The sequence below is a fragment of the Bombus huntii genome, chromosome 6, assembly GCF_024542735.1.
Source record: "Bombus huntii isolate Logan2020A chromosome 6, iyBomHunt1.1, whole genome shotgun sequence".
NCBI lineage: Eukaryota > Metazoa > Arthropoda > Insecta > Hymenoptera > Apidae > Bombus > Bombus huntii.
Window position 1 is genome coordinate 10,136,168 of NC_066243.1, and position 20,408 is coordinate 10,156,575.

General features: G+C 39.3%; 1 protein-coding gene across 4 annotated transcripts; it reads right to left on the reverse strand.

Moving 5' to 3' along the window:
* Positions 1 to 1,149: 1,149 nt before the first annotated feature.
* LOC126866404 (solute carrier family 22 member 21-like) lies at positions 1,150 to 19,853 on the reverse strand. 4 transcript variants are annotated; one of them, XM_050619939.1, is made up of 11 exons: positions 19,467 to 19,853; positions 10,378 to 10,457; positions 8,836 to 8,983; positions 7,704 to 7,917; positions 7,511 to 7,617; positions 5,677 to 5,831; positions 4,751 to 4,940; positions 4,212 to 4,344; positions 3,825 to 4,137; positions 3,490 to 3,674; positions 1,150 to 2,899 (listed from the first exon to the last, which is right to left on the reverse strand). In XM_050619939.1, exons 1-11 carry the CDS (start codon positions 19,490 to 19,492, stop codon positions 2,723 to 2,725), a joined length of 1,728 nt encoding a protein of 575 aa, XP_050475896.1. In that variant the 5' UTR covers positions 19,493 to 19,853; the 3' UTR covers positions 1,150 to 2,722. The 4 variants fall into 4 exon arrangements, with proteins under 4 accessions (XP_050475896.1, XP_050475898.1, XP_050475899.1 ...); XM_050619941.1 differs by lacking the exon at positions 19,467 to 19,853 and adding an exon at positions 13,884 to 14,166; XM_050619942.1 differs by lacking the exon at positions 19,467 to 19,853 and adding an exon at positions 12,802 to 12,965.
* Positions 19,854 to 20,408: the final 555 nt, after the last annotated feature.

Here is a 20,408-nt window from a genome sequence, read left to right on the forward strand (position 1 = left end):
GTGCAGAATCAGTCTGATAGGATGTGATTAGTCACACGATTGATTATTTCTTTTCTTCCTTTACGTATAACTGGCAATAACAGGGTTACATGTGTTCGTCGAACGTTTTATGTTATCTTTCTCGTTGAAATCGACACGAATCGAAGATACGCGTGTATCGGTAACGTTATTGAGATTTTCATAATGCGAAGGCCCGGTGCTACGAAGAACGATACGTAAAAGGAGAGGACGTCCGGTGCAGTTTCATGAATACGAAAAAAGAAACAAGGACGAATGCGAAGCCGCGAAGATTTGTAGGCCGGACAACAATATTTATTGCGAGACGTCGAGTCATCTGTAAACATAAAATAACCAGCCGCATCGCGTGCAGCATACGCGGCCCTATTGCAGCCCGTCGGCTAGTCCGGCGCTCGCTTCAATTTCCTTTGAGCAGCGTTGGGAGACCGAGAATTTGTCAGAATGAAATATCTAAATCCCCGTGTATATTAAAATATCCCAACGACGATGGTAATGGCTTTACGCGGCATTAGTCCTTTGACATTGTGCGCTGGATGCCGGGTCACATCTAACTCTTTTATGCCTCACAAAAGCCAACTTTGGCCCCCATTTTCTCCAAATGAGAACAGATAATGTCAGCGTGCTTTCATTTAAAAACTCGGGTGGAGGGACACATGCCAACATGGAATATTCAGTAACGTAAACATTATGCAAAGATTAACGTATTCGTGGTTATTAAGCTCCTTCTATTAGGCTTTATCGATCGTGTCGTTCTATTTTGCTTCTGACAAGAAAGAAATTGGGTCTCTTTTTAACTGTAACTACCATACGATTTGAGATGCTTCTCGTCATATTTTTAGTAATAATTAATGTTTCCATCTTCTCTTGTAGCTTCTACGTATATTTCAAATACGTAGGATTTACTAAAATCACCAAATAAACAGAATTGTAAAGATACAAACAAAATGTAGCATGATTTATAATTGGAAGAACCAGGTGCTGAAAATCGTTTGAATTTGAGTGAAACGTCAGTCAGACACTGCAGCGTGCTACGTTTTAGTATTTAAGCAGAAGTTTCCTAAGCTATTGTTTCAAAGTATGCCAAGGGAACTCTTGCAAACGTCAAAGGTAAAATCAACGACAACCAAAGGATTTCGTAAATGCTTATGTATCATCAGAATTACGTTTACTTGTTACATTAATGTTTAGTACACGTATGATGCGTTGCTATGTACGAATATTCTTAACTCCGTCTTAACAAATACGATTGCCTGTGAAGCGTCGTTAAATTCCGCTACTCGCGACACGATGGAAATATCTTCTAACGACATCAACAATTCTATATACAGGTTATGAGTTATCGTTGATGAAAACACGCTGGAGAGGAACTACCATGGTCGAGGATATTTACATTAATATTTCAGTTAATACTACGTGGCAACGAAATTAATAATACTCTCACGAAAGATTCAGCATCATAAGAACTATTGCAAATAACGTGACAAAATATTCCCATCGTCACGAGCATCGTTCGTAATACAATTGCTCTTCGTAATTCTCTAAAACAGCATCGTGGCCTATCCACCGTGTGCTCCTATATAATTTCCATGAAACAATTGTACTACTACGGTTTGTACACGGCTACGTAAGTATCCACCGGCGGAATACTCGTTTAGAATAATAATATCCTCGCGTAAACATATACATACACACACATATACATATGTATGTATATATATATTTATACATGAAATTAAATTACCGCTATTATCTCGTCCTTCTGAACGATGCACTATCATGGCACGATGCTCTACACGTCTTAAAATACAACGACGATGGCCGATATACATTTCTAAAATGCTTGACTCAGAAATACAGACAAGAGCCTGACGTAATTACTAATACGTGTTTATGAACATGATGCAGCAATACTGTGAAAATACCTGAGTATATTTATGTTTTCTCTCCTAAATGGAAGAAGCATCATGGGACAATGCACGCATAATTCGTGTGTATTTAATAAAACTCATCGTACATATGTAGACGTCTAGACGACAGATACACCAACATGTCGAACGATAGCCTTAACTGGCAGCAACGAGGCATAATTAAGCACGTTAAAAATTAAACGGACATTGCACGAACGGGAGTGGAACGATCTCGCGCGCCTTATCTATCGGTTGCGCAAGCGAAAAAGGAAGAAACGAGCTGGCGAATTATCGACTAGGTCTGATAAATTGTTGCCAATCCTCCCCGGAGACTATTTGTCTCCCTTGACTATTTCATCTATAATCAACGACTCGTCAACTCGTTTCGCGACCAGTCAATTTTATGGCAAATTGATCACAAGCGAACTCTGTTGATTTCAATGCATTGAAAACGAGGGTACTGTGTAACAGCGCGCGTTTAAGCTCCCTTCGTTTTAGGAGTTTCGTCGCGCGTTTCACTCGCGAGCTTTCAAGCCATGAATCGAATAGTCACGACCGATTTTCTTCGCACCAGGAGAAGAAAAACTTCTGAAAGTCATTGCTGCTGCACGTTTCTCATCACCACCTTCTCCTTCCTTTTTTCAATTCGGTTTCGTTTTTTATTCGTTTCAACTCTGTCTCGTTGATTTTCACACTTTTTCCTTTTTTGGTTTCCTTTGTCCCTACTCTCTTCCATTTGTCTCTTGCGTTTTGTTCTTTTCGGGATTTATAACGAGCCGCGTTGCTTCCGACCGCCCTTAAGACGGCGAATCCTGCAGTTCCTGTTTCTGCTGCACTTTACCGATATTCTCCGCCTCCCACACCGTGTCCGGAAGTTTGGTTCCCAATGTTTCCGGGAAGAATAGAGACAGCAGCCCCGCGGATAACGCCATGCATCCAAACAGAATCAACGGCAGCTCCGGCATTATTTGTGCCTGTACCATAAAAAGATACGTAAAAATGCGAGAAGACGAAGTACATTATATCTATATATTGCATGTATTTCTACCGTGAAAAATTCATTTCGCGAAGATTTATAGATTGTTATTTGAGCACGAATACTTTTACACGAAAGGCAATTGGCCCTCTCGCACTCTATACCAACTAATGATATTATTAAATTGACATGTGACAAGTCTTAAGTTGTACTTTATTATCGCAATTTACTTCGAGCAAAAATGTTATCTGTTTCGTTATTAAATCTATTACTGTCGGGTAAAAAAATTTATTAGCGTATCTTATAGTGGTAATATTAATGTAATTGTACTAATCCACAGAAACGAAGGACAAATGCACAACTGTGTAGAAATAGCTACAATGTAAAATTTCGCGTTTGCAAAAGCCACAAAGCCCTTTGTAATTATTTTGTCCGGTCTTTAAGCCTTGCTTAATCCGCAAGCTTAACATATCGATAAATCAGAATCTTTGTTTCGCTCGTATTGTTCGAAAATAAAGCGCAAGCATGCAACAAGCTGCTCGTATCGGTATCGTTCTACGATGTACATTCTTGCGGTGGTAGACTCACCAAAAGAGGAGTTTGCGGTGACAATATTGACCCCATGCGGCCAGTCATGCTGCAAATTCCAAGAAGGGAGTGTCTCAAGTTCGTAGGGAACAGCTCCGTCGTGTAAATGTAAATCGTCGAGAAGGACATCGTAATACACCATTTCCCGCCCATGTACAAGATCAGTGGTAGAAAGCTCAGCGAACCTGCAATGGATTCGTTGTCTATCGATACTTGACGTTCCCTTTGTAAATTAATCTGTCACCACTCGAACATTTTCAAACAAGTAATATAAAAGGGATGTAAGGCAAAATGCTGTAAATTGCAGAGGGAATTTCAAAGAAAATCCAGGTTACCTGTCGGTACGAATTGTATAGCCAGACAGAACACTCCGCTCAGTAAGAAAGACGAGGAAAGGGTAGCTTTACGACCAATGTAATCGGTCAGGAACCAGGTCAGAAAGTAAGCCGGGATTTCGACGATGGCCACTAGTATGAAATTAACGTATTTGTCACCGGCGAAAGCCACCGAGTTTAACGATAATCCATAATAGACGAAAGTGTTCGTCAACCAGCAAAACGAGCACGCCAGCAACCGAGTGAGCATCACCGAACTATTTAAAACTTGCATCGCTGGTGACTTCTTTTCGGCTTGTACCAATTGTTCCGTCTGAAAAATACGATGCCAGATAACGTTTCGAACTCGAATATTTTCCTTTGTACTTCCTTGAAAATTAATCCTACCTTTTCTGTTTTCACCATGTTCAATTCTTTGAACGCTCCAATGGCTTCCTCGGAGATTTGTAGTCCGTTAATACGCGCCATTCTCCGATAAATACTTTCCACCTTTTCGTGTTTTCCATTCGCCAATAACCACCTTGAAAATGGGCATCATTGTGTGTGTTTTTCTTTTTCTTTTTTTTTTTTCTACAGTAATTTTCGAACGGGGAAACGATTGAGAGTATCTTTGTATAGAACACGCTTTATCGATAACCTATGGCGTAGATAGAAAAAAAGGAACGATGAGAAAAGTAATCTGATAGAATACGGTTACAGCTTGAACCAAAGATTAAAAGCAGCCTACACATCCTCGACGATCCCTCGGTATCGTGATCCGTGTTAATTAATTAGAGAGTACCGAGGTCCAATCAAGGGCGCAGTGACGTGAAAAGTTCATCGGTTAATTAGCCGGATGTCGTGGAACGCGTTTAAGGGAGTTCATTTCGAGATCGTTAACAAGGCGTCGGGACAATGCAAATGAAACATTCGCCAAAGGAAATTACCTGACTGATTCCGGGATCAGGACGGGCAATAAGATGGCGAGCAATGCCGGACCGTAAACCATTCGAAGGATCATCCGCCATGATCTAAGCCACATCGCGATCAAACCGAGTAGCATCTCACCCACTGCGAACATGCAGCAGATGATCGTGCTGGCTAGCACTCTACCGTTTACTCCTGCCATTTCCATCCCTGAAAATAATCAAACGTTGCTCATACGGTGAACTTGCGATTATTCGCTAGTAATTTAGATTATGGTTACAGCGAATGCATTCTCTGACAATCTTATGCTATCATAAGAGTTCAAATTCGTCGTTGTTCAGATGTTTAATTTGTCAGAAAGATACTTCAAAAGAACAGGCATCTAACTATGTTCTCAGTGAATCTCCGCTTCAATCGGTTACATTTTTATTGAGATGGAAGCTATCAACTAGTAGATCAAGGTTCGATATTGCTCTGCGAACAAATTAAATTAAAGAAGCAAAAGAAAGCCACCGATATTTTTGTTAATAAAAATGTCCAGCAATATGGAAAACATTACAAACGTCTATATCGATAAATGATAATCAATGTGTATTGCTAACACTGATTCTGAGATCCGTAAGAGATCAGAGTCGCTTGATCTGATAAATCGTGATAGGTGATTGAAAGACTTTTCTGACGAATTGTTGGAGCTGGCATTATTGAAACGTGCATTATAATATATACACTGTATGGATATTGTATTTACGTATAAATGAAATATCGGTGAAATTATAAGCGTGGCAATGGTAAACTGGAGAACAGCAATGGTTACCTTCAGTTACGTTTTTCGATATCGAAGGGTTCCTGCATCAAGTGGCCAGTGGCATGTGAAACATGGCCGTTATTTATATCAGCATTATTCACGTCGAACATCTTCCCTTACTTTGCCTCGTTATTAACTCACCTAAAATAAATCCAGCGCTGTAGATACCGGCCGCGACAGTCGCGTCGATAAATTCGAACACGAGAAACATCCAATAATTCACGGAGAAGGAATGTATCAGGCCGCTGATTCCGCTTAGGAATGTGGTGAGTGTCAGTATCGTGCGTCTTCCGTATCTGAAAGTAGCGAAACGAAATATAAGCGGACGTTGAGGATTTGGCGACTAGACAGCGCTTCCCTATTTGTCGATGATTCCCATAAAAGCTTCAACGAACTATATTCTCGATGTAACTCCAGAAGGTTTTTGATAGGAACGAGAGGAGTGAGAAGGTTCATATCGAAAACTATCCTTGTCAATTTTCATATTTTTTCAGAAAAAGAAGAAAATACTTCAACGTCTTCTGCTTTCGTTCGATAGATTTCTATTTTTGAAATAAAATATTTATCATATCACGCAATTACTAAGACGAGCTATATCGATATAATCACGAAGTTGCGCAAACTGGAATAGTACGATGGACAATGTACTCTCTTTATGAAATCAGAATAACAAACAGTGGAATAGTTAGAACATCAGTATTTTTATTCTTCGTGGCTATTATCAAACTGAATTATGGCGATATGTGAGTCATCGTTTAAGAAAGCAATGATTGTGGTAGACCAAAATACATAACTGTCTCACTAAAAATAATAGCCTTGGTAACTTGGCAAGAATTATTCTGGTGAAAAACGGATTTGACAAAAGTTATTCTTCTAGAGAAAATCAATTTTTATGCGACGATAGATCATTTATGAATTTCTCTTCTAACGATTAAAATACGCTGTTATCTCGAATATTAAAAAATTCGACAAGAATGGTTCTCGTTACGAGTCCCTTGATCGTTCAAAAAGGGGAATCTCGAAAAACAACCTGCAAGTTCGAATCATTGTCATAGATCTTCAAAGTTCGCCCAAAGTACAGTTTCATTTAAATACAATTTCCCCTTTGGACAATCTCAAGTATTCCCCGACTTCGAATTAGGATTTACAAACTACAGACTCGCGAAAGTCGTCTGTCTGAATACCGGAGTTCCGGTTCTCCAGGGACACTCTAGCACGTGTCATAAAACGCTCTAAAAACCTCGAAGATCGTCGAGTTCGTACTGCAGGAAATAGTCTAGAGAAAAACTTCATAAACCTCAGGATAAATCCGTCACGGTTCGATTTCTCTGTGTTATCAAGCATCTTAATTATCTCTCACACGTTTTTCCACGTTTTGTGAGATAATTTCGATAAGCGAACACTAACGACCTGTTGATTTCGACCGAATCTCAGTTAAAGTGTTGCAACCCTCTTCTTCGATCGAACGTCGTTAGATATCCGGTTCGAATCCAATAGACTCCATTATCTAGACTTGAGATTCGAACCGACAAGAACTAATTGATAGATTTCGGACTTTTGTAGGTTTAATGGAAATTTGAAAATACCAAAATACATAGAACACATATAACATTAAAAAATACATACAGTGTCCAAAAGTACTCGTAATCGTATTATATTACGTAAAACAATTCTCTGCTTAGGCTTCATTTGTTTAATTATATTTGTATAAATATAATTTGCCTAAACGCCCACGGTCTTCTAATCAATTTTGCTACATATACTCTTTCGGTAATTTCCAATCGAATCGTATTTTTCTATCGTTAGAAAATTTGCCAAATTTGAAGACAATGTGAAAAAATCGCTATTGATACGCGTGATTTCTAGTTTCAATTTCGTATCAAAGGTTTCTTTGGAACATTAAAACGAAAACGAGATTGTGACATAAAAAATCCGAGAGTCGTAGGAATCGCAAATTTTAATGATTGTTTCTCACTTGTCCGATATATATCCAGCGAAGATCAGTCCGACGAATTGGCCAACGTTATTTATCGTGCCCACGAGCGTGAGTTTCCATCGATTGCTGTCGCAGGTGAGGTCCCACTGTATCGAGAAAATGATAGGATAAACGTGAGTCATCTAACTAACCGTAATTAGCTGCGATCTGTCGATGGCTCGGTCGGTTTTACCTCGCTGAGCACCGTGTTCTCCGATGGATCGTAGATCCACGAATCGCATTTCTGGGTAGCGTTAGTGAAAGTCTGATTTGTGCACGCCCCCGTGTGATTCTGAACGACGTATCGGATGCACTTGGACATCTCCGACACGTTCGGCACAGAGTCCGGTACCCAGGACTCGTCGAACTTCGTATTCAATGGATTCTCGCATTCTGATACCGCGCACCTATTTTTTGAATAATCATTCATTTATCAAGATGAGAATTTTTTAATGAAGATCGAAATGTTAAGGAGGAGATATCTTTCCGGGAATTATTTGAGTAGGTGAATTTTTCTGTTCTATATAAATATCCCGGAATATTTTCGACGATAGAACTGATAGTCTTTAATGTGGTAAAATATATCTTATAATTAATCCTAATATGGGAAATTGACCTCCTTCAATAATTTTTTATTGTCTGGTGAAAATATCACGAAACTGCTTCGGATCTTCGTTCCTGCTTTAATTCAAAATTTTCAGCGACTGTAAGAACGAAAGACGTAACTGTACTGTTAACGCAACACATAAATAATCATTAAAGTAAATCTGGTTCAGTGATCCATCTCAGCAATGTTGCGTTTTACAAATTTATTAATAATTATTCGAAGTATAGCAGCAGAGGTCTATAGAACGTTATTCGAAGAAATTTCCTCTTAAAATAACGTTAAATTTGTTAACAGAGCGCGGTGAGTTGCTTCAATAAAATACAGTTAGCTGCGTAAACGTGGTCGCTATACGCGTCTAAAGCTCGTCTACCGCGAAAAAGTTAACAGGATGGCTAATAAAGTAATCGATTATCCGTCGCATCGATTACATAATTCAATGTTCGATCACTCATGTAGTCGCGGAGCATTAGGTGCTCCTCGTTGATTGCACTTGACCGGCGCGCATTATTCAAGCCTTCTCGCCAGAGTTTATTCGTCCGAGCACGAACCATAAACGACACTGATTCGCTGTAGGCGACTAGCCCCGAGTAGCTCGAACAACAAAGGAGGCGCTCATACACACGATAAATTACACGGAGATAGACAAAAAAATGAAAAACACGAAAAGAAAAAATAAAATCATTGCTCGAATCGCTGGTTGCATCACGTGGTAACGTACCTGTATTTAACTTCGCCGGCTGTGAATACGTAGGCAAGCGTGAATCCTGCTGACAAGAACAGAGGCAGGCTGATTATCGCGAACATGGTCATTTGATAGTATCCGAAGCGATCCACTTCCTGCTTCCTGTCCGATCCTCTCTTTCCCTCTGCGAAAAACACGATTTTCCAAACGATCAAACGATACCGTTCGATTTGTCTGGTCTCTAAAAATTCTATCATTCGGAGGAAAAGCATGGAGAAAAGAGGAAATCGAGTCGATCGTGAAACTCTTGAACCCTAGAGCCAGCAGATTCTCCGGTGAAAATCGGCACCTGCCGTTGACACGCGATATTTCTGCCACGAGCTTACAAGAAAGGAAAAAAGACGAAGAAAACGTGATTTTACATCCTCCGCCTCCTCTGATACGCGTAATCGCGATCATGATAATTTCCTTTTAAATTGTATATCAAGTGTCTTGCTTCATTGCTATTAGTCAAGTAATCACAGCGGTGTGGTCTAGCAGCCATTGATTTATTCGTCATCGTTAAAATCAACTTTTTTTGTATCTCTCTTATTTTCTTGTCGGCTAAACGAACATTGTTATTGTTGTGATTCAGTTAACGCAAACTTAGACCAGAATGAGTGTCTAATTGATTTAGCCGGCGTTGTTAATGAGTCGTGCAACTAAACAATACAAACCGCTTACTGATTTTCTTTCAAGCACGGTCTTCGCGTAGATCTCTTTGTAATTCCAGCAATAGGCGACAAACAATAGTAAACGATTAACTCGAGTTACGTCTAATCAAGACGAATAGATGCGTCAAGCAAATCGCGCCGGTGGGTTGCAAATGGGCACGCGACTAATCGACGTGGTAATTATATAATGCCATGACCTATCTACGATCTACGACATGCAAAAATAAATTTTTTAATATTCTTTGCTATTCAATAAGGCAGACATACGAGGAGATGAAAGTGTTAAGAATGAAATCACTATTGTAACTAGATCATTCGAATGTAGAGTACTGCCATATTTACATTTTTAATTAAAGAAATCAATAGAAAAGAACTATATTTTTTTCTAAATATATACGATTTACATTTATATAGAATTTTATTTCTTCATGAATTTCAAAATTCTTATGCGAAAATACAATAACCTGTTTTGCTGCCTACAAGCATACAGATTTTTCCACTAACTTCTTAACGCGTCGTATAACGTATGCATTTAGGCATATGTTGTATACCAGATATCTGTTTTCTATTAGGAGTACTGCATTTGTAACATAATATACTTATACATCGCCTACGAGAAATTATGTAAATATGTATTGTACTACTTTTCCTCTAGTCTCTTCAATTTCCTTTTCTTCGAACGCAAAATATACGATTTTATTTTCGTTGCCTGCATTATATTTCAACAAATAAATTCCGCATGCTAGCAAAATTTGTCATGCACAGGCAAATCGGCATCATATCGTGGAGATACCTACCGATTCAGATCTAAGACATAAACCTACATACAATACATATATATAATATTAACAAAATAAGCGATTACCTGTCCCATCTTTGGGCGTCGAGGATTCGCCGTTCTGCGAGGAAAAGAGCTTCATGCTGTCCTCCTCGTCGCCTCTCAGGCTGCAAACATACAGAGATTCGAGAATTATGCCTGATCCGTGGGAAACGCTCCTCCATTGACCCTGCTTCGAAGATCAAATTGCTGTTCGATCGTCGGCTGCTCGAAAAAAAAAACGCGCGGAAACGACGCAATTCAACACGAACATTACATAAAAGCAACGAGATCGCACTAAGGTGCTTCTACAGACGCTCTGCAAAGGGAAAGAACGTAAAAAGACAAAAAGACACAAAGAAACCAGTCGCGAACGGGACTTTCACGCCTGTCGTCTGTCATCCGATTAGTCTTAACGCGGCGGAGAAACGAACGATGCGTGCAAGACACACGATGGTTCGTATCCGCGAGTTATCATCGCTGTTTCAGATTGTCGTAATCGACGTAAAAGCAAAATCGTCGATGTAAAACTAACTGTTGGCAGAGAAGTTGGATAGAGCTGGATGAAAACGTAATCGTTGACACAAGGTCCAGCCGATAAACGCCCGATAAAAGGGAAACGAGCTGCCCGCGTGTTCGCACGAACTCGACGCGCGATCGCAACCAACTGCTCGCGGCGAATCCCGATTTTCTACTGGCGCGAATCGAAGCGAGTGGACACTAAAAGAGAGACAAAGGAAAAACCAGTGCAAACAGAGGCGTTCACATCGTCCCATACATATATACATGAAAATCAGCGCGTCATGGAGCCATGCTCTCGGACCCTAGCTGACCGATTTCTAACCGGAACTGCACGCTCCCATTCGTTTTTATCGAAACGATTTCAATCTTTTCAAGGATTTCATTGTATAAATAGACTATAAAATGGTCTGTATAAGAAAAGAGGAATCTTGATAGACTAGTCGGACATCAGAGCCATCGGTATGATCATCGTTTAGCGACGGTCTTTCATACCATTGACTTTCTAATACGAAAGAGCGCGTCTGAAACTATTGCACGTCTCGATACTCTGTATTTATATGCAATTCGTGGCGAGCCGTCTCCTTGACGATCCTCCCGTAACCAACTACACGATGCCGATTTAACGTTTCAAGGAGGAAACGATCCGTCGTTGCTCTTCAATCTCGTTCGATAAATATAAACGTGGAAGCTGGGCATACCACAGAAAATGAGCACGTTCCGCATTGTCTTCGTAAATCATCGGTTTATTGTTATTTATCGCCGACATGTAACTACTATGTAATTTTTCTTCGGTCTTCTCTTCCTTTTTTTCATTTCGATCGCGAGTTCCCGGATAGATAAATTGTGATTATTACAAGGTGATGTCACACGCGGAGGATTTGGAACAACGAACGGACGGCAGAACTTGAAACTGTATCTTTTACATTTGTTAATCGTCCCAAGATTCCTCGTTTCCTGAATTACACTTCGCCCTTCTTAACTAAAATGTCCTTCTGAAATTTTATCATTTCCTTTGTGCGATTCTTTTTCATTCAATTTAAAATACATATAACCAATCATTGTTTTGTAAGCCTATTTAAAAAGCGAAATATTCGACGAAGGTATTTCCACAGATCTTGAAAAAAGGAAAAATGCTAGAACGTCTTAACTAAGGAGGATAATAGCGTTCGCCTGTGACGTTCTTTCATGTTTCGAGTTTTACGTCATGCAAAAAATTCGTCACACGATAGCTCGCAGAGATACGGGATATTATGCGGCATTGTTGCACGCGTGACGAACTACCTAAACGCGAATCCAAGGAGAAGACGCAGCGACATTCGTTGAATTGACCGTAAAGATTGGATCGCAGATGGATCCAGGTCATTTGTCCTTCGCGCGTAATTCCACGATGCCTGCTACTCATTCAGACACTCGGTGGGATTAACATATATTTAACGATATAAACGACCTGTCATAAAGAATCCTAATTCTTCAATAAAGACGCCAATGTGCGCGGTTCGTATCGCATTACTACGGCTGCTATATCTTTTCTACGTCCTCGAATTTTTCCTTCTTCACTTTACGCTCCGACCAGTTTTAACGACTCGGCTGATTAGCAGCTGGTTTTATAACTAGTTCTGTTGCACATGGCTAGGGAAAAAAAGTTACTCAAAAACGTAATGAAATTTTTAAAAGCCTTAAAGAAATTATTAGCTCATGCATGACTGGATATTCATCGAGCTGTGTGAAAAAGATCTGTTGACTATTGGTAACAGAAACACATTATTGCGAGAAGTACATAATACGTTAAAATTAGAAACAGTTTTACTGAAAATTTACATTTATCGTTTGATTAATTTTAGATTAAATTTAATCGAGCCTCGATACGAGGATTAAAAACATCGCTAAAAATCACGTCGAAAGAAATCCTACATTATCTAAAACATAGCAATTGTATGAAATTCTTCTTACCACTGTTTTACTCGTATCTCGAACGGTTCTTACAATTAAAATTTTCACTGAACGAAAATTTTCTGCTCAATAGCTGATGATCCGGATAGGTCGCCCAGTCAACTGAATTAAAGTCTAACTCGACTCGTCAATTACAATATCGCGATTCGATCAACTGAAACGAGGCGGAACTAAATAAACGCAACAAGAGGAACAAACAAACAATATCGGGTATATCGTCTACCTTGAAACGCACTCTTGTTATACTATCAATTGTAATCATCAACTTAAACGCTTTCATCTGATCGCTATTCTTCTTAACTTGACGTGCAATTGGACCTAAGTCTTCAACGAACACGGAACAATTTCCAGCTACCATCTGAGCGAAAAGAATAATTGCACCCATTCGATGGTACTCTAAATCAAGAACCTATCTCGATCAAGAGACAAACGACCTCAGATCGAATTCCATGTACTCGTGTAATTACGATCGCGTATCTTAGATCGTTCCATTCATTCTGGTGATTCTTGTTCTATGAGAACACAAAAGTTCCCAGGATTAACAGTGGACGAAGAAAATATGATACGCTTCGAGATCTAATGTGAACCGATAAAAATATCAATATTCGTTGGACCAAACCTATTTGCAATATTTTACTATATTTAATATAACATGCTTGTAACTTGCTAACTGAATCATCCTTTAACCAGATAATTCTATATTCGCAGAATCAGATATTAATAAATACAAATTAAGTTCCATTAAGTTGGTTTTAGTCAGCGTAAATTTTAATATAATACACGGTAGAACTCCATTTATATGAACGGTATATAGTCAAACAAGATTTTAATTAATCATTAATAAACTCTGATTAAACGAACTCTTGCTATACGAACCAAAAACTCATGTATAGTTGGAAAAATCCGTGGACTGCAAATTTTATGAATTTCAATTGTGTTGAACTATTACGCTGTAACTTATTACCAAGTAAAATGATGACATGCAAACAAAATATAAAGAAATTACTATGTTCAAAAAATTGCTAATCCAAGCAACGAATTAACTCTTTCTTATTTAACAGATTGAGAGGAACTACACTCACAATTAGAACCAATTCACGTTTCTATCCGCAACGTGTTGTCGCTCGAAACAAAGTATGTAACACGTGTGAAAACAAGTGTCCAGCTGCTTTTCGTTTTCTTTCGCGAACACGCCTACACCATCGTCTGCGTGTCCACCGATTGCTTGTGACTCGTTAACTTCACGACACGAAGAACACCGTTAAATGAAAAAAATCACGGATTGACGCGTGCCAAGAACACTATATCGGTCTAGCGACCACGACCGCCTTGTTGCTGCAGCAACTGTCTTTGAAGGTAAACGTATGCCCACGACTCTGTTCTGTTCCCAATGATCACCCGTGAGGACAGTGGGAGAAGTGAAACAGAAGGAGAGGGGAAATCGGTCCTTCTTAAAGTTCTAGCCTTTCCGATCGGTAGGTCACTCGCTCTATCTCTGGCCAGGTACCACGTAGCTTTCACGTGAATTGCATACACCATAAAATAATCCGATGACTATTTCGAAAACTTACTGCACGAGAAGCTTGCTGGTTCGACTAGACTGGCGATAAAAATGTTTGAGAAGTGATAAAATGTCCAAAAAAGATCGTCGAAACGAAAGAATATACTTACGATCAACCTATCGATATCTAGCATAAATTGAACGCTATTTGCGATACTATTGAACTGTTTTTATTCTCTAAGTATTTTATCAGTTATTTCATTTGCAACGTATGTATCTTATAATATAAAATAAAGTAAAATAATAAAAATAAAGTAAAGTGAAAGTTCTCCAATGAACGTAAAGAATGGATGTTCTAATTATTTATAGCCGACAGTATAGCTTTGATTTAACGAATATTGAGCAACTTTGTCGAGTCGCGATAAATTCTGATGTTAGAATGGAAGGAATGATAGATGAATAGAATATCGCGTAAATTCACTTTGCTTGGAGTCGTTTGACAAAAAGGACAGAAAACTAATTATAAATCTCCATAGCCTGCAGTGCGTTGTGATTAATGTGCGACGAACAACGCTTAAGAGACATTTACAACGCTGAAATTGTATTTCCACCGAATGATTATGTTAGGTAAAATATTGGAACAATATAGCTTCCTCACGGTTCAGTAATTATCAGTTAATTACTAAAATTTCGCGGTTCGACGCTAGTATGCGTAAAGTATGTGACGGTCAACCGTATTTGACAATTGCACGGTGCTTAACGAAAGGCATTATGTCGCTCCTTGAGCTTCTGGCCACCATTAAATGGCAATTACGTTGCAATTTTTTCGAAACCTGTAATTTGCTAAAATCTAAACTTCGAAACGTTTTAAATATTAAAGAACCACCCAGAAGCTTTCTTCTAACGTTTTAAAAAATATCTTATCATAGAATTGAAACAAACAAATATGCGTATTAACAACGATCGTTTCGCATGAATCTCAATCTTAAAAAATCTTTTAACGCTGGAGGAACACGATTGAGTCAGAAAGAATCTAAAGAAGATCTTAATTGTCACCCTGCTAAGGAAATATGTAAACGAAAGTGATCGCAGTTACCAAAAACACAATCTTAAAATGGTCTAAACGCTCTAAACGATGGAATCATCGTTTCCTCGGAAAAACGCCAGCCCCGTGGCGAAAACTGTCACTTTCTCGCTCCAGGAAACACGCTCCTGGAAATATCGAAGCTCCAGACTAGGGAAATCCCCGGATTAAACGTCCCGCGTGCGCTATTATTTTGTTTACGCTGCCACCGTTGCGTTGAAAAGTGACAGGTTTTTGCTTGGTCGAGCAGCGCTAGATCCACATGGGCGGAGAAAACCGTGCGCACGATTTCCCGCGGTCGACACACCGACAGATAACGCGATAGATAAGAGAGAACGAACGAGCACACGCGCTCGCGTTCGCATTCGCTTGCCCATGTGTACGTATTTTTGTCTTATTCAGTTCATCGAAAACAACCGGAGAAAAATCAAATAAAACTGGTTTACGCCGGCTTAGAGCGGATGCGACAGCTTAGTTGCAACTAACGTGCGACGGTTTATTGTTACATCGACCGTTATATGCAACGGGTCTATGGAAAAATCGGTTTTCCCCGTCGTCCGATCGTCGAACAAAATTGAAAACCGATATCGGTGGCTCGTTTTCGCTGCTCTCTCGCGATCTGTCTAGCCCGATTCCACATTTTATCCACCATGTTCCGACCGGATGAACGGAACACGGAATAATGACGGATTAGACGAAATTGTACCTGTGGTAGTTGAATTTTTGCTACGAAATTATAGGAGTAATTATGACCATGAGCCACGCAGAAGGCAAACTAATGCTCTCCAAGTCCGAGCTAAATCATTTGATCTCTGCGAAATTGAACGCTAATTGCGTAGATTTTGATATGGAAATTTAAACATTTTCAGGAAATGGGGCTGATTACTTTCACTTCTAGGGAACTAGAGCTCGTTCGTATATAGCGCTAGACTTGTTCGACGTGGCGTGTATTTGTGCGAAAGTGAAACTTAAGAAACTTGAGGCTGAAATTTTTGAAAAGTTCAAGAAACAAAGTTGACAATTTTGGTTCCTAGAGAGATAGAGCACGTATCGGTATAACGAAATTGTATCGAGTGTGCTTTTCCGATAAGACGAACCTGAGAATCGTAAAACAGCTGTGAATGCAGTAATGAACGCCGTCATATTGGCGACTATGAAAATTACAGAAGACGGAAAATGCGCAGCAAATTTCAAATTAATTTACGTATTTCTCAGTGGATTTTGTTATTAGTGTTCATGTCTCTCTCGATGCGCGATTCTACTATGATTCAATTGGATAGGTATAATCTACTACATATATCATTCTGATTGTATCGTTGATATCGACATACGATTACGTTCAGACGATTCTCAAATCAGAGCGTTTGAAATTAATCCATGGATCTCGTGACTAAAGGATGAATCCGGTATAAAGAATCGCAGAAAGTATTAAATATCTCGTAATGCGAATAACGTTAGGAGATTTCTTTACTCGAGGGAATGTAAACTAGGAAATTTGAATTATTTATCACGACACGATAGTCAAGAAACAAGATATAAAAAACACGGTTTATCGGCTCGAATTAAAAGTTCGCATCTCATTAAGGATTCGTCAAAATATCGATAAAATGTTTTTCTCGTAATCAAAACAATATCGAATACCGTTACCGAAGAAATTTCTTCCATACAACGTCATATTTATATCAATTATTTAGCCGATAAGTATTTTCGATTAAATATTTTCGATCAACAGCTTTCAACGATAATAAAATACAAATAAGAGAAGAAAGATTACAATGAAAAGGAAAGCGTAAGAAGATCGATAATTGTTCACTGTACAAATATTTGCGAACTACTGCAGCTTATCAAATTAAATAACGTTCCATGACCTAGTTGTCCTAGTTAAAAAGCAGACGAAAGGGGAGCTGCATCGACGAGGATAAAAGAAAAATAAAATTTATGATAATGGTCGTTTATCTTGACCGTTGAAGAAAGGCTGCATTCATCGAACGAATGACGATTGCTTAGGATTTGTTTAAAATTTGTTTGTTCAAGATTTTGCATGATCTCGTTAATGCAAATAATATTCCCTGCCGATAGTCGCTCGTTAAGGAAACCTCCGATGAATCTTTAACGAATAAACCTATCTCGACCTTTAAAACCTCTACAGAAGATAATTTTCGCTTCCTTTAGAAATCAGTTTTACACGAACACCGAACATTTGAAAATTATGAAACCCTGCGGTGATCCATGGTTTACGTTCCCAAAGATTCGCACCGAGTTATCGCCAAATCTTCACTGAAAAATATATCGCGCACTCGTTACTCGTCAACAATTTTTTTCCTCGATCATACGATGCATTATCGTGGACTATGTTCGTCATTAAATATCTCCAACTGACAGAAAAATCTTATCTACAGGTTGTACAATAAAACAAACGAAGGAAAAACGGGGTCGCATAATTATTCATATTCGAGAAATCACGCGTTACAAAAGCTTCGCGAAGGAAAAAATTATTTGCTCGTACAAATAACGCTATTTAACGCTTGTACCTCCGAGTTTTAAATCCTCCGAGCTGCACGTCGAGTCATCTTGTTCGATCTCAAGATAAATGAAACGAAAAGATTTGAAAAAAAGGTGAGAAAAGGAGAGCATAAATTGGCCGCGTGAATTGGCATTGATTACGAGAATCGCGCCGCTTCTAAGCGTTCCCGTAAATAGGAGTTAAATTCTGCAAACATTTCGAAGGTCGGTTTCGACGCGACACTAATGATTCCCCGCGCGAATTAGTCAGCGAAGCATAATGGCAAGGTAAATGAGCCCAGGCCGTGCGTCGCGGCAGCCCCGAGTAATTTCCATTCAATTTCAGTGTGTTCAACCGGATGGTTGACGAACCCTGGTCTGTACAAGCGACCTCCGTTACGTTGTGCGACGATAATCGAACGTCGGAAAAAGAAAAATCGGTGCGTTTAAAAAAATGTAAATCACGAAACAAAACGCTCAAGTACGCCGGGTTACCTTGTGGAAGTCTGACTAATTTTGCATCGGATCAGAGTCTGGCCTAACGCTTAAAGAAAACCTTAAACGATTTCCAAAAACGTACCAGCTTATTGCTACCGCGAAGGTTCTTTTTACGGTTGACATACAATCCGCTCTTATTTTTTTATTTGCTCATTTGCTACTACTACTAACCGTATTTCAAGGAAAGTACCATAAGAAAGTATCTACATGTAGATGTCGTGATAAGAATATGGCAAGAGCATGTGACAACATGAAACTCAAATATTCGTTAATGTGAAATAAATTACGTTTGAAGATACAAGTTGCTTAGAAGCAGCATATGAATGACTTGTGTGAGAATTAGTTTCTCAACATATTTTCCTATTTATCCTTGCGTCAAATACACGCAACAAAGACGCGCTGTAATTATTAATTTAGCACAGCACATTCGTCGGATGTAACGAATCATTTGCAAGAGGTCATCGCGGATCGTAGTTCGCGATAATCATCGCAATGATGTTTCTTTTCCTTTTTCTTTTTTCTTTTTTGAGGAAATTATCAACCACGGTAGGACGCGCCACGCCGCTTCATTCTGTTTGCTCCGCGAAATTATCAAAATGCTTAATTAAACACTCCGGTCGATGATGGTGTATCGCAAACAAGAAAATCGACAAGACAACATAAAACTTCAGCCGCGAGTCGTCCTCGTATGCGAGGTTAATAAATATACGCGTGCTGTATGTTGATCCATTCCGAGTGTAAGTCGCAAAGTGTAACGACCGTATTATCTTTAGACGATTCATGACTAAAAATTTCTCCGTATCTCCAGATACGACTGTTCCAGTATGACGTAAGAGACCTGTCTATAAATACGAGAAAAATTGTAACCACCAGCGAAAGAAGAAAAATAAGAATCGAATACAAAATCAAACCGTGAAGCGTCGTTTCGCGCACGATCATTCACACGAGTAACAACCAGTCGATCGCTGGCCTCTCATGCTTGTTGCACGTGAAACAACGCGCTACGATCAACGAATGACCAAGGAGAAGGATAAATGCTCGTAAATAAACATGAAACACGCGTCCCTATGAATTACTTACATTCTTGAGCCCATCCTGGACCCCATGATCCTGTCACGTCGAAACTCGTCTAATGTACTCGAGTCGTGAAAAGAGTGGCTGCTGTTAAAGCGGAAAAATATTTTCCCCTCCGCGGACGCGCGACGAGAAAATTGTCGAAACCGCTCGACTTGACGCCTCTCTCGCGCGGCACTCTCTTTTGTCCTATATTCTCGCAACTCGCGAAGCTTCAGAGACACTCGAAAGTTTGTCGTTGCTTAGTCGTACAGTGGCGGCAGAAGTTTGTACCCAGTACTAAGTAGGAGGTGGACTGGTGCACAGTGGCCGACGAATGTGACGAAAAGTCGGGAGAGAGACGCGAGGCCTTCGTGGCCAGAAACCGCAGCATTTTTCTCACTCTAATATCACACTTTCTTATCTAGATTATTATAAAAGTTAGATCAACGATTCTTGATACTCCTAGGAATATGAGACACGTTCTATGAGACTGATTGGACTACCGCGTATATCTCCATGATTTCTTAAATGAGGTCATACGTTTGCTTTCGTCGTTTCCCTTTCTTTCTTTTTTTCTTTTTTTTTTTAACACCATTTCTTTCACTGATACGTCAAAGAAAAGAAAAGTAGCACTTCTTTATTTACTCTGTATCATTACGGAGTACTGATCATGGCCGTGTAGTATCATCTTCAAAATTTTGTAAAATCATCAGAGATAACAGAAGACATTAACTTAATAGACTGCGTTCCAGATGCAACTGATAAACGATTGCTACACCTCCGATCGCGCTTAAACGATACTGAGTTCTGACTATTCCGTAGCGATTCCGTCGCGTTTCCCCGATGGACCGTCATAAAAAAAACTTTTCAGAGAAATACGCGACATGTAGTAGGTATATGTAATGCTCGATATGTAATTTCAGCATAGGAGATATAGTGGACATTTGTGTAAATATAATATAGATT

Coding starts and splice junctions, on each gene's coding strand:
- LOC126866404 (XM_050619939.1), bottom strand. CDS start 19,492: ATGGGGTCCAGGATGGGCTCAAGAAT. Junction 10,458..19,466: donor TCCAGGATGGGCTCAAGAAT/GTAAGTAATTCA, acceptor GTATGTTTGCAG/CCTGAGAGGCGACGAGGAGG. Junction 2,900..3,489: donor CACCGCAAACTCCTCTTTTG/GTGAGTCTACCA, acceptor TTTATGGTACAG/GCACAAATAATGCCGGAGCT.